Below are 22,008 nucleotides of genomic sequence, written 5' to 3' on the forward strand. Positions count from 1 at the left end.
CATTGTTTGGGGTTTATTTATGATAAGGGGATTTTGAAGGTTGGACACTAGAGAGAACTAGAAGGTAAAGAAATGAATGAAGCGGAAATCTACAATAAAAGGTTTTGAATATTGGTCTGCCAAATTTAAAATAAATTTATTGGTGAGAAAGATATAGCATATTTAATGAAATTACAGGTCAAGAACAAGTTCCAATGGATAATTTTGAAATTATTTTGAAGGGGGATTTAAATGTGACAAGCAATGAGAAGATGAAAAGAAACTTAACTCTAGGACCCTTTTTGAAGGGGTTAAACATTAAGATTCTTAAAAATTCAGGGAAGTAATACAAGGTTGGGTTATTTGATTGGGGCTAAAAGAAACAATTATATGTGATTGCTTTTACTGGACTTTTTTTTTTTTGCCGACAAAGAACTGACAAAGCATACTTAAATAAGCTATGGGATGAAGAGACTGTATTTACAGATAGTGATAAACCTTAGAAAATTGCCTTTACTTGCTGGGATAAAGGGAGAAGTTAGTTGCTTTTTTCCCCTTTTCCTTTTGTTCTTTTTCTCAGAGACCCTTCCCATCCTGCTTACAATCTTTTTGGACTGTTGCCTTCTGGCAGAAGATACAGAACAATTAAAACTCAGACCACACGTTTTCTGAATAGTTTTTATCCCAGAGCTATAATTGCACTCAACAACGAACTAAAGGGCCACCATCAGTGAACTGTTAGACAGCATTACTTGATCTGTTGTGTGGATGTTTGGGTGGTTTAGGGGTGGGGAATTGTGGTGGGTGGGAATGTGTTTGGGGATTGTTATGTTGGACCTGGTCTTTGGGTGTTAAATTAATTTTGTTGTATGAGTGTACTGTGTATACATGTACAATGACAATAAAGTTATTATTATTTTCTGTTTTTTCACTTTTTTTGTATTTCCAGGTTGCATTTGATTCTTTTCATTAGTAATTTTTAGTAAAATCATTGGGGGGGGATCTTATCTTTGTTCCCACTCTCATGTGACAGATGTTAAGAACTGAATTCACTTCACTGAAGCTTTTATGGATAAAGAACAAGCTATTCAGAGATCATATCAATTCCTATGCTGTGTAACAATAATAAACAGAGCTCAAATGGGGTGGGGGGGAACCCTAGATTCAAATCCAAGAGTTATTGTGCCAATTTATTTTCTCTGTCTTTAGCTACAATACAACTGCATTTCAGAGTTCAACAGCAGGTGGCAATATTTGGCTCAGTTTATCTGAATTTAAAATTTAGTTCTTGATGGGAGACACTCCAGGGAATTCCATGGCTGACAGCTAGTTTGGGAAGATAAAGGGAAAAAATCCCAGAAGGCCATAGCAAATCATTTCTTATACTGCTGCCAAGAAAACAGCAGGTATCTGCCCACAAGGCTCCCAGGAGCCAAGCCTGACTCAAAGGAATCTTTTTATGCCATACCGTCAATGGTTGAAACTCACATCTGGATAAGGTTAACTAGCAACATGAAAGCTTCAATGAGAAGAGGGAAAAAAATCTCAGGAGCAGTAGCATTAAAATTCCATGAACTTGGGCGGCTTCGGGAAGGTCAGTATTTCCTAGCTTAGCTTCACCTCTTTAATGAGAATTCAATGCCTTCCTTTACATTTAAGGTTTACATTTGCAACAGGAGGATGCACTTTCTTGCAATGGCAAGTAACAGACACCAATCTTTTACCAATTTCTCAAAATGCTCAAGTAACTTTTGTGTATTTTGAAACCAGTCATTAGTTAAAATGACATCAAAGGCAAATAACATAGCCCAGGTCCTTCCTAAGGGTTGTCCCATACCAAAAATATGTATTACTTCCCCATCATTTTGTTTTAGAGCAAAATATCTGTTCTATCCCATTGACTGCTAGGCCAACATACATCACTTGATTTAGACTTCAATCTGCCCCACCAATTCTATTTAAGTCAGTTAGTGGTTTCTCATCAGGTGTTGACACACTGAAATCCAGGCATACCCACATTAGTAGACCCTGACTAAGTTTAAGCCAATAAGTAGAACAAATGGAAACAAGGAGTTTTGGAAACCCCGGCAAAAATCCCCACTATGATCAGGAATGGAATCTCTCTATCTCTTCCTCCCCACTTGCAGCTTGCTTTTCTATTCCTCAAACTATAATCAGAGCAGAAGCAGAAGTGGTCTGAAGAAGATGCTCAAAGGAAGTAGTTACTGGAGTAGAGGGAGGAAAGAATAAATGAATTGAAGGGAGAAGGAAATATTAGGCAAAACAAGCCAGTAGAAAAGCAGATTAAAAAAAAAAGTTCAGCAGATCTAATCCATATTAAAACATCTTTACATACACTTACAATTTAGACTTCGAACTGGTTTGTAGACTCAGATGTTGGGAGAAGGGGAACCATATTATATTATTGCAACATCTGGAGATGGTTTCACAGCATATCATTTCTCAAGCCTTCCCTATGATGTGTTGGACTTCCAACTTCTACAGTTAGTCCTTGATTTACAACAGTTTGCTTAGTGACAGTTCAAAGTTACAAGGGCACTGAGAAAAGCGACTTATGACCATTTTTCACCCTTATGATTATTGCAGCATCCCCATGGTCATGTGATTTACATTCGGATGATAGACAACTGACTCACATTTATGACGGTTGCAGTGTCCCAGGGTCATGTGATCCCTTTTGGAAACCTTCTGACAAGCAACATCAATGGGGAAACCAGATTCACTTAAGAACCATGTTACTAATTTAACAACTGCAGTGATTCACTTAACAAATGTAGCAAGAAAAGCCGTAAAACGGGGCAAAACTCACTTAACAAATTTGCCACTTCGCAACATAAATTTTGGGCTCAATTGTGGTCATATGTTGGAGACATAATTCCCAGCCAGCAGGCCAGACAGAATGGAGATTGTGCAGAGTAGTCACCAGATATTAAGCCTTGTCCCACACAGGTAGGAAAAAGATGTTTTGACTGACAGCAACAAGTCAATTACTCTTCTTCCCAAGAGAATATATATATATATATCCCTGGAAAAGACAGAAAGCTTCTATTGTGGTGTAAAGGGGGAGGATGCAAATGGTGCCTAGGAACCGATCTGATTTTCTCCCTGCCTGCTGCTTTTGTGGCCTAATTCTCCAAAGCACCTGGTGCGTTTTCCCCGAAAGCTGCAGCAAAATCTTCCCAAACAAAAGCCGCATGAAAAGAGGCAACTTGCTCCCTCATAGGCTCGCTTCTACTTTCCTTCCTGGCTCTATCTATCGCATGCACATAAGGATGAGGGGGGAGTGACTGCAGCATCGCGGACCAACATCATCCCGATCACACCATCCAGAGTGGAAACAGCAACAAAGAAGCACCCAGCCTTCTTTTCTCTTCTCCGTGCCATCTTGGTGTAGATACCTGGGCCTTATTTACGCACGCAGCACCAACAGATCCATGCAGGCTCACCTCGGGATCGGGAGGGGAAAAAAAATAAAACCAAGGCCACGACCTTCCGCTGACAAACCCCCCCCCCCCAAATCCCCATCTTGTCCTCCTCCTTTTCCCTACTGACATTGGGAAGGAAATCCCAGAAACCCGGAACGAAATGCAGCAAACTAGCCAAGGTGGGTTTTGAGAGCGGGAGGAGCCGAGGAAGGCAACTGCGTCCGACCCAGCGGGGGAGAAAAGCGAGTCCCACCAAAAAAAAAAACGGGAGAAACGCAGCGGGGAGACGAGGTAGCCGTCGATCCTGCCGCAGGGCTCCGCAAAGGGGATTGAAGCAGGCGCGTAGAGGGCGAGAGAGCCCGCGCCCCCGGCTCGCCCCCACCTCTGCATGCGAGTGCCTGCACCAGATCGCCCGGAATCCCGGGCAGCAACAACGCCGCCGCTTCCATTGTTCTAGGGCAAAGGCAGAGAGGGAGGGAACAAGCAAGCAAGCCCAGACGCAGATCTCTCCCGTGTAAACAGATTCCGAGCTGGGGAAGGGAGCCCTCGGGAAAAGACGGGAAAGCCATTCCCCACACCACCACAAGGATTCCTCGGGGGTGACCCAGCTTCCCTTTGTGTAAACAGGATTTTGGAGTTTGTTGTTATCGCTGTGGGTGGGTGGGTGGGTGGATGGGGGTGGGGATAGGGGGAAGGAAAGCGATATTGCAATGGAACTCGGAGTAACAACCAGGTGGCTTACCCGGCGTCCAAGGTAGAGTCCCTCCGCTTCGCCCCGCAGCCTCCGCTTCCCTCCGCTCCTCCAGCGCACTCAGCTCTACTTAGCTACGTTCCCCTTTTTCTTAAATGAAGACGCCTTTCGCCTCCTTGGATTGGCTCGCGCCTCCCTGCTCCAGGGCTAGGCTAAAAGAACAAGGAGGGAGGGAGGGAGGGAGGGGACAGGGAGCGAGCGAAGGAGGCGTGGCTTTCTGCCCGGTGCCGGCGAAAAGAGTCTCGCCTTCTACGCATGTGCGTCCTTTCCTCCCCTTCTCCTGGAAAGGCTGTTTTGCGCCTGCGTGGTCGGAAGAACCTCTGGCCCGGAGACCGTGTGAGTGATGGGGGGGGGGTTGGGAAAGGAGGAGGAGGGGGGGTCGTTTTGGGTGGGAGCGGCTCCCTGTTTTACTCGCGGCTTCGAACCGGAGGGCCGGCATAAACTTAAAACGAGGACGGGGGCTCCGTGCTAGTGATGGGGGGGGGGGGAGAAGAAATTAAGCCATGCAGCGCGGTCGTATATACGTATCCTTGGAAGGAAAGCCCACGAGTTGTGCGAGGCTCGCTCCTAGCCCCTGCAAATGATTTTAGCCATTGCAGCCGTAATCTCGAGAAGGCCTCCTTTGCACCACAATCTTGAGTACCATTCGGGCGCTTGGAAAAACAGGGCGATCGGCTTGAGTAGCATTGCAGCCTTTCAGTGCGATTTTAAATGATCGATCTTACAAATAAGGCATTTATGCAACTTACTCGTGCGGAAGTGCCTTTGCGATTTCGAATATAAACCTCCTAGAAGATCCAGAAGGCTGGGATCTTGTCTTTGTTTGCTAGACAGTAAATCCCGAGATCAACAGATTTTCGAAATAAGGCTACAATCCTGTATTGTAGTCTATTCAATTCAGGGGCATTAAACCAGCTCAGGCTTGAGGGTCTCCCTTCCGTCAGTATTTCGGGATTGCAGCAATTTCTATCCTTTATTGGAAACAAAAGCCTATCAAGTTTCATGGAGGTTTCTCCCAAATAAATGTGTAGAGGAAATTTGCAGATCGGGCAAAAAGTAATAATGCTTTATTTTAAAATCTGGAATTTGGAGAACTATAACATAGGCAACTCTCTCTTTATATCCTGATAACATTTTCCACCTTGGTATCTTTTTTTTTTTTTTTTGAAGACCTTAATATATTAATTCCAGTTCCCGGGCTTGAAGTTGTTGCAAAGCTAATCTGGATCCTGTAGCAAGCACATTTAGTATCTGCTTTGGCTGTAGGATGACCTATTACCCATTTTAAAAAGATTCACAAAAGAAGATGGATGGGAAACTTTCTCTCTTTCTTTCTGATCCAGGATTGTAGATTAGACACCCACGATCAATGGTTTTATCAGAAAGAGGCAACAAAGAGAAATAGGGCACCAAGTGACAATTATACCTGGAGAGCCAAAAGTAGCTGATCAAACATGAAAGACAAAGAACCTGTCTGGGTTTTTTTTTCTTCTTCTTAAAGCTATAGTAACAAAAGTAGCAAAATTAACAAAAACAGAATATCAAATTTTGGTAACAATATTCTTCTGGATACCTTAAGCATGATCATCACATGTATCCAATATGAGATGAAATAATAATGTTAATGACTTCATAGCTCTTGCTAAGATTTCATCTGCATGCTTCTGTTTTAAAGTTCTAACAGATAGGGCATTACCCATGTTTTCTTTCTTTAAAATTGGGATAGCAGGAGAGGCAGTTTAGCAAAGTATGAAAAGTGGTAGTTTTTTCTTTATATGTACCTGCTTTATGTTTCATGGGAGGAGGGAAAAGGTAAAGATAAGGAAAATAGAAATAAGAAAACAAATGTCCAGGTAAAGGAAAACTGTAGGTTGGATTAAGGTTTGCTGGCATCAAATCTAATAGCAACTAATGATTTCCCTTTTTAACTCTAAACAAAAAATTGGTAAGAAACTCTCCCTTTCTTTTACTAGCTTCTGACATGCATTAAATGTAGCCTAACAATTAATTGTTACGTACATTTAACATGAAAAGTACAGGTAGCCCTCATTTTGCATCCATCTGCCATTACAATGGTGATGAAAAAAGTAATTTTACAACCAATTCTTCGCAGGTTTGTAAAGCAAAGGAAAGCTGAAGTAAGATAAGTGCAGTTGTTGCTTCACTTAGTGACTTAGTGTTGTTTCACTTTGCTTAATGAACAAATTTCTAACTATCCTAATTGTGGTTACTAAATGAGGACTATTGTAGAAAACAATTATACAATCTTAGTGATGTCTACAATTTCAAAGAGTCAAAGAGGCCCAGTGTTTAGATTTACTTTGTGGGTATCCATTTCTCTCTCTCAAGACAACAGAGTTGGGGTGGGGTCTCCCCTAATTTTACTCCCACAATAACAACCAATCCTGTGACAGAAATAGAACCCAGGGGAGGGAGGCAAATCCTGCCATGATTGTGTCTTGGGAGTGAGATAACTGAAATGAATCAGCTTTTGGGTAAACAGTCTCTTACTTGTAGGAGACAGCAATAATTGAATCTGACAAACACGGGAATGGATGAATAAGCAATGGCAGCAAGATCCATATCCAATTGCAGTGAAGGGGCTTTTACATATTAAAGTAGAAATAGATTTCAAAATGGGCTAGCCCCTTAACATAACCCCCTTCTTCCCTGAATAGTGGAGGGTAACTCTCCTTTTGGAAAGTTTGGAGAGAAGTTAGTGTTAAAAATGGGAGGCATGTAAGAAAAGAGTCTAGGAGACATTGTGCTCATGGGGATTAAAAAGCCTACAGTGGAGGCTACAATATTCTTCAGTCAAGAGAAATCAGGAGAAATTAGAAATACGTACAGCTTGGACGACAGAAGGGAAAAGGTAGGACACAAAACCTTTAAATATATTAAGGATGTGAATAAGGTTCTAGAAGGCAGTACCTTCAATATTAAGCAAAAATCAAGAACATTGAGGCGTAATCTCAAACTGACAGAAAGGATGCACAAAAGCAGGGTGGATTTGATTTAAATTGAGTTGATTTAAATCACAATTTAAATCATGATTTAAGTCACTAGTAAAAAGGCTTGATTTAAATCAACTCGATTTAAATCATAATTTTTAAAGAGCAACTGTCATCTCTGCTATTCCTTTGACCCACTGTTGACTCACCGATAGTCCCAGTGTTGCAGAATATACAGCCTCATGCTACATAACTAAGCTCCATTTCATGCTGAATAAACTAAATTATTTATGTATCTTAAATAGAAAACTATATTACGATAGATTTTTACCCCAAAAGTTTTTTATTAAAATAAATTCGATAAAAATAAAAAAAATCCGATTTGAATTAAAAAAATGTGATTTTTTTGATTTTTTTAAAAAAACATTGATTTTTATCCACCCTGCACAAAAGTAGTGCTAGAGAGTATTGACAGAAAGAGTAGTGGAAGCTTGGAGCCAACTTCCAGCAGAGTTAGTGGGTCAGTCATCAGTAACTGACTTTAAACAACTTGGGATAAACTCACGTCTATCGTCTGAAAAAAAACTAATAAATAAAAAAACAATAACTTGGGAAGGTAGGTAATTAAAAATGCCAAAACCAGTCTGAACATTTGATTGACTGTCCAATAAATCATCATAATGAAAAATAAAAGAAAAATATCAATAATTATTTTTTTTAAAAAAAAAACCTCAAGGGGCAGATTCTGTGTTTCTTACAGTTGCAACTCTTACAGTTGCTCACTTGATTTCTCCTCTAAGAAAATGGGTAACAAAGTCTAACTAGTGTTATATACTCTGAAGCTATTATTTAGTGATGTTGAAATAAGGGAGCAATACTCTGCTTAGATCAGTACAGCGAATCTAAAGATTGCTTTGTTCATGAGTTGGGTTGATATAAGGGCAATATATCAGCTGGCCAAGGAGGAAATGGATGTTGTGGAGAAGTGCAGGTGGGCAGGGCCTTTAAGTGACATGCTTAAGTGAGTTATGAGGATTCCAGCCAATGAGCTGGTAGTGACAGAAGCCTTGTGAGCTATATGACAGTGGACATTTTGTCCCCAAATCTCCCCTCACCCCTGCAGAATCCTTCAAACTTTGCTGAGATCCAGAGGTGTTGTTTTTATGTCAAACAATTCTAGGTTAAAAATAATATTTGGTCTTGGCTGCCCGGATCTAAAGCTGAGATTGCGGCTTGGCAGAAGCCCTCAGTGTTTCTAGAGGAGAGATTAAAATGAGCCAGAGCCTTGAAAAGTTGTCTGTCTGAAAGATAATTTCTCACTCTGCAATTTGAGGAAGCAATTGGGTTGCATATTGTTGTTGCAGAACAAATTGATAGCTTGGATTAATTTTAGGTTAATGTTACTTAAGGGTTATCCAAGGGAACCGCCAACCGAGGTCTTTCATTTTGACCTGGAAACAATCTCTTGCCACGTTGCTGTGCTATCTGCTGTGCATGTGAATACCGCATTTGCAGGGTACAATCCTAGATTTATAAATACAAAATGTATTTCCTGTCTGAAGTTTCCGTTGTTTGTGTGATAATTTAGGACTCTAGGCAGTTGTGCTTTTGATTTCATCATATGCCACAGGACTTGTGTAGCACGTCAGATCTGAAGGGAGAAGAAGGCATTGTATAGTACCTGTCCACAATTCCTTAAAGCAGCTGAGTCTTATCCCAGCCTCTCCAGACAACCTTCCACAATTGCAGCATAAACTCAGGAAATGATGCACTTTATTTAAGGCTGTAGTTTTCAAACTTGGCAACTGTGTGGGTAACTCCCAGAATTCCCCATCCATCTGGCTTCCCTTTGAATCCAAAGTGCTACTATACAATCTGTTATATGCAATTACATTTCTTCAAGGATAGGTTGTTTGATCTTGTGCAGGCTTTTGTCAGCTGCAGTAGGGATTTTTTCCCTAAGTGGTTCTTACCAGTAATTCTATGAAGGATTCTGAAGAAGGATTTAAAAGAGTGAAAAGGAAATAGTGAATCAACAAAAACTCCTTCCTAGGTTTTGCTAGATCAAAGATTCTCAGCGGAGAACACAACCTGATTTATTAATTAGGGCTGTTTCAAAAGCATTTGTTTAAATTTGGTCAATAAGCTTTTTGGTCAGTTAAAAATGTTCCTCTGAATAAGTGGGTAGCAGATTAAAACTATGAAAGCACTTAATGAATCTAGATGGAACTGGTGCCTTCTTAGAAGAGATTGTTTACTGTGTCCTCAGAGACAATATGCTCTAATATATGTGCACATCTTTAATAAGAAAATATGGAGTATTCAAGAATATTTAATAACAAGTGCCTATGATATTTCTTTAATAAATTGTCATTTTCTTTGGAAATATGACCTGAGGCTTTACAGGTAATCTTAGACTTACAACAATTCATTTAGTGACTCTTTGAAGTTACAACGGCACTAAAAAAGTGACTTATGGCCATTTTTCACACTTATGACTGATGCTGCATCCCCATGGTCATAATCAAAATTCAGACACTTGGCAATTGAGTCATATTTATGATGGTTGCAGAGTCCCGTGATCATGTGATGGCTTTTTGTGACCTTCTGACAAGTAAAGTCAATTGGGAAGCCAGATTCACTTAACAGTGGAATTACTGACTTTAATAACTGCAGTGATTCACTTAACTATGACAAGAAATGTCATAATAAATGTCTCCGTTTTGGGCTCAGTTGTGCTTGTAAGTTGAGAACTGTCCGTATTCACACTTGCGTCAAACTCTCAAGTCAAGGAATCCCCTTTGGATGGTGGACCTTGTACTTTGTCATTGGTCTGTGTGTGTCCATCAGATACCTTCTCCTATACATATATTTGTATGATTTGAATTGTGTATAAATAATTAACAGTTCCCTTCTCTTTTCCCTCACATAATGAAAACAGTAGAAAAGAAGATAAAAATTAAAAAAAAACCCTAAGTCTTAGCTTGTCACATACGGTATATGTTAGAAAATTAAACTCAAAGTTACTATCGTATCAATGTTTACAAAATCAACCTCCTCATCTCTGAAGCGGCCTAGATATTAACCTGTCTTGATACAACTTTGTGACTCTCTTCTCCCAATACTTTCAAACAGAATTTTTTGTGGCATTTATCACTGTTATCAATGCATCTGAAATTAATTAGACTTCTGCAGGCTTTTAATTCAGTCAGTGAATTAAAGTTGGTTTCAAGTACCGATTTTATTTTTTTCTGTTGTCAGTGTGATTGACTAATTGCAACCAGATTGCAAATAGATGTAAAGAAATTTAATGGGAATCTGTGGTTCTGTTTCCATTTACAATATATTTCAGAGGCAGCATGGGTAAGGCTGTTAGAAACTTAATGGAGAGACATTTGAGTTTTAAGTTACGTTATTTTCAGTTTAATTACATGTTACTTAGATCAGTGATGGCTAACCTTTTTGCCGTCGTGTGCCAAAAGCAGGGGGAGCTGTGGGAGGGTCGCGCGCACATGTGCCCAAATCCATAACTCAATGTGCCCCACCCCGTCCCCCATGTATGCACGCACGACCCCCCCACTTTTGGCACGCAATGGCACGGTGGGCCCAGTAGACCCGTTTTTCGCCTTCCCTAGGCTCCAGAGGCTTTCTAGCAACCTGGGGAGGGTGAAAACGGCCTTCCACACCCTTCTGGAGGCCCTCTGGAGGCTGGAAGCAGCCTGTTTTCCGACTTCCGGTGCGACCGGAAGGCCTCAAAATCAGCTGGCCAGTGCGCGCATGCGCACTGGAGCTGAGTTAGCGCAATGCATGCCATAGGTTCGCCATCACAGACTTAGACATTTACTTTAATGCAGAATATTATTCAATCGATTTTTCAAAGTTAAACTCTTGTACACTCATATTCTCAAAAAAACATGCATAAGACTTTAGCAATTAGAAACAGTTGTAACATTGGTCAGAACATAATGTGTGCATTTTTCAAAACATCTGAGCTACATCCTTTGCATTGTGGAATGTTATGAATGATTGAGAAACAGGAAGGATCTGTATTTCCCAATATCTTTAATATATTAAAAAAGGTTTGTTCTACGATTCTCAAGAAACAACCGGAAGCGCACAAAGAACAAACTGAAGCAGTGTATCTAATATTTGTGATCAGATCTGCCACATGTCCACTTAATATACGGTACTTAAGGTTTAAGATCCAACAGTTATTAAAACTTACATTTAAAAAACTGATATGAGGGACAATCCTGTTTCTTTGCCCATGAAATCCTAAGGAAGATTTGAAAATTAAAGAACATTTATTGAAATTAATTTGCTCCAATAACCCAAGAAATTTGATATACTTCTTCCACTCAGACTTTATGGCCATTTTTTGACTCCCTCCCTTCCTCGTGCTTATGTTCAAAACTTGAACTTTTGGCAGCTTAGTTAGGACAACTCTAGGTCAATTCATAATTATTACTTCCTCAATATATAGGAAATGCTGATGGGTTGGATTTGTTTTATTTATTTAATTTTTTGAGGGAAACTTAAATGGGAAAGGCTATTTTTGAAACTTGTAATGTATTTATAATGTATAAAACTAAACAATTATATTTTAAATTTCCACACTAGGTCCTTTCCAGAACTTAATGTCAGTGCATACATAGTGAATTATTCAATGTAGATGGATTTTGTAAATTAAATTTCCCTTTCATTGTGGGTTTCACATAATATGAAAAGAGACCTTCCTCCAAACAGCTTGGACTGGAAATAGTTCATTCGGTGAACAATAATCCAAAATCTCTGATTAAACAGTCTTTTATGGGGAAGGTCACAATGACAACACAATAATTCCCATGAATATGCCACCTTCAAATGAAATGCCTCTATGTAGGCAGTTACGGTGGCAACATCATTTGTTGTCTTTCACTCTTTCTTTGTAGATGATTGAACAGGTGAGGCCAGTTCCATTTGTTCACTGTTGAGGTAACTATTAGTCATCCTATCTGTGAGAGAGAATTCTCCTGGAGACAACAGTCCTCCAGGAGAATTCTGGTTGAGTGGGATAGAGTTGCATGGGATAGAGAGGATCTATGAAATATTCTGGGGGAAGGTGTTCTTTAGGTCAGGGGTCTCCAACCTTGGCCACTTTAAGACTTGTGGACTTCAGCTCCCAGAACTCTGGGAGTTGAAGTCCACAAGTCTTAAAGTGACCAAGGTTGGAGACCTCTGCTTTAGGTGACTTAAGTTGACACATGGTGTAACAGTGATTGTTAAATTTTTTCCTTCAGTATCCAAAACTCCTTTATATAAAGTTCTTATTTAAATGTCCACATTAATGTTGGGACATTCTGGGACATTATTTGTTTGTCAAATACACCCCCCAAAACCCCCACTTGTACCCAAGTTTGGGTAATTCACCCAACTTTGGGAAGCATTGTAATATATCAGTCCACATTCTCATGGGTTTTTGAGAATCCTGGTGCAAGGTTTCAGAAGCTCCTCCAGTTGAGAAAATCAAGGTGCTTCAAATTCTTGTTAGATGTTTGAGAGGAAGCATGAAATATTCTGGTGCCAGAGCAGTTGATATGTTAAAAAAAGGTATGGTAATTGCACACTATTTTTTATGTCAAGATAAAAATATTTTTAGAAGGATCTCAGCTAGAGAGTAAACTCATACAAATTAGTCTTTGTGTCAATGTGTTTATCTACATAATTTGGAGGACTCGAAGGCTTTGTTGGAATCCAGCTTTCCTTACATGAAGCCTGCATGAAATTATTGAGGATCTTAAATGTTGTACTTAATAGGCTGGTGTTGTAACACTGACTTCTGTTGGCATATTAGGGACATCTCTGTCTGGGGGGGACACACAAGGATTTCCAGTGTGTTTTTGTTATTTACAAATACCTGAACATAATTGGGGGACAGGGTTTTTCTTGAGCAACTGACAGATGCTTGCAAAGATAATATGAATGTGGAAGTGAGGAGACCTTGCAGAAAGGATTAAGAGATTGGGGAGGTTTTGTCTACATTTGTTGAATTGTCATCTTTGCTAATCTTGTGATTTTGCTTCCAAACTGGCCAACTTTACAATCTAGCTATGACAGTCCTGTTTTAAATGATTTCTGGGTTTTGCAGGTAAGGAAAGGATTGATCCTTCCATCTTGCCTGTAGGTCTTACTTCCTCAAATTTGCCTTAAGAGATGAAAGTCCTAAGTAGTTTTCCAAATATCTGTCTGCATACTTAAATAAATCGCTTCTTTCCATTCTTTAGGCAGTTTAGTTTGAATTCAGAGTGTTCCCAAATAATTCCTAGCAGATAAAGGGAATGAGATAAAATAACAATTTTTGATTCAGAATGTTCAGGTGATTTCCTTTTATGCTGATGTAAATGGTTGATTATAAGAGGTTAAGCAACTGAAATTATGGCTTAAAGTTAGAAAATAATTGTGTGTTTAATGTTTCTAGTCATGAAAACTACGCCACTAGTAATGAGAATAGTCTTGTGTCAAAACTCACTTTTCAACATATCAGCTTTATATTCCGAATACAAATTAGTTCTTGGTGTAGCAGTTATTTTTGATCAGTGGATTTGATTAAAAAAATGAAATGTCAAGGCCTGCCTGACAAAAATGGTTTATTATGATATAAATAACAAAGAATTGCAGATATCCCTTTTCTTGTCTATCTTATGTTCCTTTTGTAATCTTTAGAAGAGACTCTCCATTAACAGCCAGTCATAAATTATCAGTTTGAAAAAAACTTTACATTTGGAGAAGTACAGAAGAAATTACAATCAAGGAGTATGTCCCCTTCCAAATGCCCTTAATCCATTTCCTCAACATGCTAAACCTTAAAACCACGTTAACGTAACAGAATCACTATGTCTGCCATTTTCGCCCTCCCCAGACTCCTAGAAAGGCTCTGGAACCTGGGGAAAGAGAAAAACGGGCCTTCCCCACCACCCCACGAGGCCCTCTGGAGGCAAGAAACAGCCTGTTTCTCTATTTCTGGTGGGCCCAGAAGGTGTGAAAATCAGCTGGCCGGCACGCACATGCACGCTGGAGCTGAGCTCACGTGCCCACTGAGATGGCTACATGTGCCATAGGTTTGCCATCACGGGTATAGGGTCTCCTGCATGAGCGGGAGTGTTGGATTAGAAGACCTCCAAGGTACCTTCCAACTCTGTTATTCTAATGATCATATCCATCTATCATAATTTCATTTTTTTCTGTTTTAGGCAGAAAGTCCAAAAGGGGCTTCCAGGTCTCTGATCAAAGTTTTGCCATCTCAGCCAGTTCCAACAACTTTCACTATCCAGTCTTCCATTGTAGGTAACGTCAAATCTTTCCACCTTTGTGCATATAAACGTTTTTCTGAAGAAACAAGGTACAATACCATTGGGGGGGGGGGTTTCCAACTGTTTATCCATGAGTCCCCAAAGAAGTATCTCAGGTTTCTATTTTATATTGGTCTTTAAAATCTTCTGCATTAATTTGAATCCATTTTAAAGCTTTTTTACAGGTCCACCAAGCATGATAAAAAGACCCCCTCTTGTTCACATTTCCAGCTTACATTTAAAGTACCTTTACACATTTTAGATAATTTTTCCAATGACAAATATCACTGGTACATTTTTCATAAATATTATCTTTACAATTATAATGTGTGAGTTTCAGCCCTTTTATCAATATATTCTCCCATTGATCCATCTGCATATTATATCCAAAGTTTTTACCCCATAAATATTATCTTTACAACTATAATGTGTGAATTTCAGCCCTTTTATCAATATATTCTCCCATTGTTCCATCTGCATATTATATCCAAAATTTTTACCCCATTTTATCATGAGGGAGGGGGGAAAAAGAAGAAAAAACTGATTTAATTGGTATTAGGAAAATAAACCCTCAGAAGCAAAACATACACTTTACATATGGTATGTATGTATGTATGTATGTATGTATATATATAAGCCCAGAACCGAGTAGATGAGATTCTACTGAGCTGGAGCTACAAAAAAAAAAAAACCTTGGCTACGTAGGGAAAACCTGGCTAGAAGAAAAACATATATATATATATATATATATATATATATATATATATATATATACACACAGATGCAAAAAGGGAAGCAAAACAGAAGTAAAATTATTCTAATACGGGCATGATAATTTCACTGTAATAATTCAGTGTTTTTAAAAATGAATTATACATGATTTATAGAGAATGCTATTTTTACTCAGTCTTGCATGTTCTCGATACAAGCCTTGTCTGGTCTACTTTGTACCATTTTGTCATGAAGCTTTGTATTCCAGAATTCCAGATGAAAAAGACTTAATCACTGAATAGAAAAAGATTAAAGAAGATAAATTTCCCTCCTGTTTATTACTGGAAGGCAGATTGTCCATTTACTTGATTTACATAATTTTTAAGGTAAATGTTTCACCAGTGTGGAATTGTGAGATGAACAGCTGCCATAAATAAATAAAATAAAATAAAATAATAAAATAAAATAAAAAATAAAATAAAATAAAATAAAATAAAATAAAATAAAATAAAATAAAATAAAATAATAAAATAAATAAAATAAAATAAAATAAAATAAAATAAAATAAATAAAATAAAATAAAATAAAATAAAATAAAATAAAAATATAAAATAAAATGTAAGCAAATGCTTATCACCTTGATTGCTAAGAACACTTTCTTTCCAAATGGGTAATTTGGATCCAGAAGATCTTCCTCTATGCATCTGAAAGATGTTTGCAATTCTGTGGTTTCTTAGGAATCTACCAAACATTCAAAAATTTACACACATACATACACATTCATAAATTTAGTCTTAAAATCAGTATTTTTGGGGTGGCTTAAAAACTAGACAGAATCTTTCTGATAGGTATTGTACATTGTATTGGGAAACTAGGAAAAGAGTAAAGGTTCCATAAAGAATGAAAAATAAGTGTCTGGGATAAAAAATAAATTGTTTGGTAGTAATGCAGTAATGCAGTTGAGTTATTAAATTGGTCAAAATAAACTTAGTATGTATGGCATATTCATAGGACTTACATTAAAGGAACTAATCAGAATGGGAATAATTAAATTTTTATTCCAAAATAAAAATTTATAGATTTTTTAAAAATCTATTTATATTCCTAAAATGGATTTCTGTTCCAGAAGTATCATTGGGTGATTTTTATTTGGGGATTTTTATTTTTATTTTTATTAAGCTTCTTCTAAATTGCTGATCAGAAATCCCATGCCACTACTCCATTGCAAATAAAGTAATTAAACAAACGTACCCTTAATTTTGATACCAACTATGCTTTTAAAATTCTGCAGCTCCCACTTTTCTTAAAATGCTCACGCTAGTCTCTTTCTGAAAAAGTAGTAAATAACAAAGGGATGTTCAGCTCTTTGAATTTTTAAAAATCTTGTTGTTTTTTTTTATAGCTGTAAAACCAGCAGTTCAGAACCCACTGAGACCATTAGGGTAGAAAATACTGTTCTAAATGACTATGCTCTCTACTCATGTCCTCCACAATTAGCAGCTAACAACCCGCAATTGTAACAGCAGAAGGTTATCTTGACAATGAGGATCTGTGCCCTTGAAGAAAGCAACCCTGCAGTGTGTTTTTCCTCCCCCCAAGTACAGCACCATTGTGTTATGTATAACTGTCTCGCATTAATTCTGCTGTATTTATTTCTTTTGGAGGACAGTATGGGGCTGTGACTTAACAATACAATGCAAGCATCAGATCTTTCAAGGGATAACAGGATGAAAAAAACCCTGCTTTTCTCTAGGACAGTGATGGCTAATCTTTTTGCTGTCGCGTGCCAAAAGCGGGGGGTCGTGCGTGCATGTGCCCACACCCATAATTCAATGTGCCTCGCCCCGTCCATGCACATGCCCCCCCTGCTCCTCCCGCTTTTGGCAAGTGATGGCACTGTGGGCCCAGTAGGCCTGTTTTTTGCCCTCCCTAGGCTCCAGAGGCTTTCTAGGAGCCTGGGGAGGGCGAAAACAGCCTTCCCCCCCCCAGAGACCCTCCAGAGGCTGGAAATGGCCCATTTCCCGACTTCTGGTGGGACCGGAAGGCCCGTTTTTCGCTCTCCCCAGGTTCCAGAGGCTTTCTAGGAGCCTGGGGAGGGCGGAAACAGCCTTCCCCACCCCCATGGAGACCGTCCAGAGGCCAGAAACAGCCTATTTCCTAATTTCCGGTGGGCCCGAAAGGCCTGAAAATCAGCTGGCCGGCGCACACATGCACACTGGAGCTGAGCTAGGGCAATGCTTGTGCCATAGATTCGCCATCACGGCCCTAGGAGCTCGCTCTATTCATATAAATAAAAATTAAACTTCTCTCTCTCTCTCTCTCTCTCCCTCTCTTTCCCTCTCCCCCCCCCCTCTCTCTCTCTTTCTTTTTAAACCCAGGCTTCTAATTGGAGTCCCAATGGTTCCTTTGTATCGGTCCCTGGGATTGGCTCTGCCCCAGTTAAGCAGGGCAACAAATATACGAAATTTCAGGTATTTATTTCATATTTATACCAGCTTTTCTCCAAAAGCGTTCCTGACAATTTATATTGTTGTTTTATTCTTGTCATTATCCTGCGAAGTAGATTGGATTGAGGAAAAAAGTGATTGTGGGTAGGAGGAGACTGGAAGGTATCCCTTTTTACAGACTCTTCTCCAGGGATTTAACTCTGTACAGGTAGTCCTTGACTTAAAACAATTCATTTAGTGACTGTCCAAAGTTACAACGGCACTGGAAAAAGTGAGTAATGATTGTTTTTCAGAGTTACAACTGTTGCAGCATCCCCACAGTCACATGATCAAAATTCAGGCACTTGGCAAATGGCATGTATTTATGCAGTGTCCCGAAGTCATGTGATCAACTTTTGCAATCTTCTGACAAGCAAAGTTAATGGAGAGACCAGATTCACTTAACAACCGTGTTACTAACTTAACAACTGCAGTGATTCACTTAACAACTGTGGCAAGAAAAAACGTAAAATGACACAACATTTCCTTAACAGCTTATCTTAAATTTGGGGCTCAATTGTAGTCATAAATCAAGGACTACCTGTATTCGAGAGCTTGCTTAAAGCAGAAGCTTTCAGGCTGACTTCTTAACTGCCCATCTTCCTCACAGAACACACTTGCTTTTTGAAGTAGATGGTACTTTAATTTCTTTAATCAATGATCTGATGCAGTATGTCAGCTTTTATGTTCCAAAAGAATCATTAGATTTGGATAGATAGAGGTATGTACCCTCCCCCTTTATCATTATGTTGCTACTCTACAAGTGTGCGGGAAATATTTCTACAAAATACTTGACGTTCAAGAGGGAACAAAGACTCTTGAAGTTTGTGATTCATCCCTTGTGTAATGAATCACTGGTGGAGTGTGAGAAACCCTGAGTGAAAAGCTGGCTGTTCCTCAACTTTTGGAGTGATCCTTGAAAACTAAAAACTTGGAGGCCCTGAAGCCAGCTAAGTGTCTTCTGCACAAATGAGTATTTTGAAAATGTTCTAAAACATTTTTTAGAACCAATAAGTCACCTAGAATATTCTTCAGAGTGAAAATATAAAAAGATTTGGTTCTGTTTTGTGTGGCTTTGTCGATTTGCCATCTTCATCTTCAAAGCCAGATCCAGAACACCAGAAGGTTCCAGGTTGCTTGTGGTCTCACATCACACTAACTTATCTTTTGTTTGATTTTTGGCTTGGTGGGAACTGTGAATCCAAGAGTTACAGTGCATCAAACATGTTGTGTAGCCTAAGTGTGAATCGGGCTCCTAGGGCTTGCTCTACAAACTGTGACCAAAACAGATCATACCATTATGAGATGGGAAACTCAGCATTGACCAATTGACCTGAATCTGGCTTCTCCAGATTGCAATTTCTAGAATATCTAGCCAGTGTGATGCTTGGCTGAAGAAGTTTAATGGGAATAATCTTTGGTATAGATATATAGTAGAAATTGAGACTTCCAGGGAATCTTGGAAGTCTAAATTGTGGACCAGCTTTCTTGGAACTTTAGTTTTTCATTATTTTTCAGTACAGATGGTCCTCAACTTAAAACCATTCGTTTAGTGGCCATTCAAAATTACAAGGCATTGAAAAATTGACTTAATGACCAGTTCTCATACTTACGACCCTTGCAGCATCCCTACAATCCTGTGATCAAAAATGGGATGCTTGGCAACTGTATTTGATAGTTGCAGTGTCCTAGGGTCAAGTGATCACACTTTTGACAAGCAAAGTCAATGGGGAAGCTGGATTCACTTAACAACCGTGTTGCTAACTTAATGACCTCACTGATTCACTTAACAACTGTGGAAAGGAAGGTTGTAAAATGGCGCAAACTCACTTAGCTGTCTTAATTAGCAATGGAAAATTTTTGGCTTTATTGTGGTCATAAGTCAAGGACTACCTGCAGTGTACAATCACAATGAAACACCCTGTGATATATAATCAATGGAGCTGTGCAGCATCTTGGATCAGATAGAAAAAGATGCATCCACATGCTGGTAACACCTGAAACCAAATGCCTCTTTTTCTGGGATTACACTGCTGTAACAGAGAGCAGCCTCACCATCCCAGAAAAAAGATTCAGCTGCTTTGAGGAGTTGCTGACTGGGGCTTCATTGATGCTTCTTTGCACTTGGAAATAGCTGCTGCCCTTTGAATCCAAAGAGCTGCCCTTCGTGACCAGAGCTATGTTAAAAGATTCCTCACATAGCAATCATTCCAAGAGAAAAACAGAATGTATATATTTAAAACAGCAAATAATTATTCTAAAGTTTATTGGGATTAAAATATGTGTCTTGCATAGCTAGAGATCTTTTAAAAAAAAATCAAGTGACTTAACTTTATAAAGAAAGTGTGCCATACATAGACTGATTTTAAGAGCCAGAACCTTGTTCTGTTAAAACTCAAAAAATATGTGTAACACTTTTTAATTATGGGTACCGCTATTTTTTTTAATTAGTCAATGAGTCTCACAGTTTGCCTTTTCTTTCATTATAAAAGTACAGTACTGACTATACAGTAAGTGTATTGCCTATTTAGAAGATGAGTCCCATTGCTTTTAGGTGGGGGTACTGCATGCTAAGTATTGGTAGGATTGGTAGGATTACAACTTGATTCTGTTGGCCAGATCCCCTCTGTGTAACTCTCTAACGCTAGCAAATGGGGATGGAGGTGGGGTGGGGGGTGTAGCAGAGTACAAGCCAGAAAAGCCTGCCAGATAAATATTTAATCAGTGTTAGGTTTCTGTGTAAGAATCAAGCTTCATAATGGAATGGGTGCTTTCTTTCTCCATCTCTCCCTCTCCACAAATATGTACAGGTAGTCTTCAACTTACAACCACAGTTGAGCTCAACATTCTGTTGCTAAATGAAGCATTTGTTAAACGGGAATTTTGCCCCTTTTTATGACCTTTCTTGCCACAGTTGTTAAGTGAATCACTGCAGTTGTTAAGTTAGTAAGTGTTATTGAGGGAATCTGGCTTCCCCCTTGACTTTGCTTATCAGAAGATCGCAAAAGGGGATCACATGACCCTAGGGACACTGCAACAGTTTTAAGTGTGAAAAACGGTCATAAATCACTTTTTTCAGTGCTGCTGTAACTTTGAATGGTCACTAAATGAACTGTTGCAATTTGAGGATTACCAGTATATGCACTGTTAAAGTGGTAGCATGTTTCTCTAACATCTTTTTTTATGTTTCCTTTCAGTCCCTCATTGCTGGTTTTAACTTTCTGACACAATGTTGTTTTTAATTGTGAAGGAGATTACCATGATTTTGTATGCTCTGTTTTATCTCGGCTGTTCACCGCTCTGAGTCCTGCTGGAGAAGGGTAGTATAAAAATCAAATCAAATCAAATAAATAAATAAATAAATAAATAAATGATACAGGTTTCCCAATTTACTGCCCTCCAAATATAACCCCCAGATTTCCCCAGCCGTATGGCCTGCATTTGGAGGGCACAAGATTAGAGAGAAAAGAGAATCCTGTAGTTGAAATGGATCCTGAAGTGACCTTGGCTTACTTAATGTCCCCGGGAGATCTATTGAGACTTCTCTCTTCTCTTTTATCAGCCTCAGCAATGTGTGCAGTTATATCCAGAAGCTGACTCGTGTGCGAGTGGTTGATAACAGCACCTTGGGGAACACGCCGTATCACCGGCCTCCAAAATGTATCCACGTCTACACCAAAAACGGAGTGGGCAAAGTGGGTGACCGAATTCTTCTGGCTATCAAAGGGGAAAAGAAAAAGGCGTTAATTGTCGGATGCAAGTTTCCAGGGCCCCGCATGACTCCTCGGTTTGATTCTAACAATGTGGTGCTCATCGAAGATAATGGGAATCCAGTTGGGACACGGATCAAAGCTCCCATACCTTCTCTGCTGAGGAAAAAAAAAGAATTCTCCAAAGTGTTGGCCATCGCCACAGAGTTTGTATGACTACCCGGGAGGCCCTGCGTGACAAACAAGGGGATGTTTGTGGGACTGTCCCTTGAGTTGCATTTCTCTTTTCATTCCTAGAATTGAGGAAGAAGTGTTTGAAAAAAAGTAGGAAGAGGATGGCGAGGAGTGCTAAGACATCTTTGGGGGAAAATACACTTTCCATTATTTTGGGTAAACAGTTGTTCTTCTGAACTAGTTTAATTAAAGATGGAGTGTTAATTAAAGGCAGAGTATTTTGTATGATTTATGCTTTTGAAAGAGGTGGAAAAGGAGAAAGCAAAGGCTGGAAGCCTGAGAGGGCCATTCAGAGTGTCAAAATATTTGACCATAATCTGTTCTTTTCTATTAATCTCCGCTTATTTTTGTGGGTTATTTCTTTCCCAGTTTTATTTTGTTAAAACATTCTGTGCATTGCTCAGATTCCAAG

At 39.2% G+C, this 22,008-nt stretch overlaps 2 protein-coding genes across 9 annotated transcripts in view; one reads left to right on the forward strand and one right to left on the reverse strand.

Annotated features, from left to right (window-relative positions):
- TMEM63B (transmembrane protein 63B) overlaps nt 1-4,327 on the reverse strand; it is an 85,412-nt gene extending 81,085 nt beyond the window's left edge. For all 3 annotated transcript variants that reach the window (XR_011599741.1, XM_070932471.1, XM_070932473.1), the window contains exon 1: nt 4,168-4,327. The gene's annotated coding sequence lies outside the window, so the exon portion shown is untranslated. The remainder of the gene's footprint in view (nt 1-4,167) is intronic.
- Nucleotides 3,583-21,805, forward strand: MRPL14 (mitochondrial ribosomal protein L14). 6 transcript variants are annotated; one of them, XM_070932476.1, is made up of 5 exons: nt 4,452-4,512; nt 14,357-14,450; nt 15,435-15,552; nt 17,545-17,637; nt 21,215-21,805. In XM_070932476.1, exons 4-5 carry the CDS (start codon nt 17,564-17,566, stop codon nt 21,576-21,578), a joined length of 438 nt encoding a protein of 145 aa, XP_070788577.1. In that variant the 5' UTR covers nt 4,452-4,512; nt 14,357-14,450; nt 15,435-15,552; nt 17,545-17,563; the 3' UTR covers nt 21,579-21,805. The 6 variants fall into 6 exon arrangements, with proteins under 6 accessions (XP_070788576.1, XP_070788575.1, XP_070788577.1 ...); XM_070932475.1 differs by lacking the exons at nt 4,452-4,512; nt 15,435-15,552 and adding an exon at nt 3,583-3,604; XM_070932474.1 differs by lacking the exon at nt 15,435-15,552 and having other exon boundaries at nt 4,432-4,510.
- The last annotated feature ends 203 nt before the right edge of the window (nt 21,806-22,008 follow it).

The sequence above is a fragment of the Pituophis catenifer genome, unplaced genomic scaffold (genome assembly GCF_029215685.1).
Source record: "Pituophis catenifer annectens isolate HBS135680 unplaced genomic scaffold, rPitCat1.0.hap2 SCAF_1, whole genome shotgun sequence".
Taxonomy (NCBI): Eukaryota; Metazoa; Chordata; class Lepidosauria; order Squamata; family Colubridae; genus Pituophis; species Pituophis catenifer.

Excerpts from the sequence above, each read along its gene's own strand:
- MRPL14 (XM_070932474.1), top strand. The coding sequence starts at position 4,432 with ATGTGCGTCCTTTCCTCCCCTTCTCCTGGAAAGGCTGTTTTGCGCCTG. Across the intron at positions 14,451-17,544 it reads TATCCAGTCTTCCATTGTAG|GCTTCTAATTGGAGTCCCAA; the intron begins GTAACGTCAAAT and ends TTTTAAACCCAG. Across the intron at positions 17,638-21,214 it reads ACAAATATACGAAATTTCAG|CCTCAGCAATGTGTGCAGTT; the intron begins GTATTTATTTCA and ends CTCTTTTATCAG.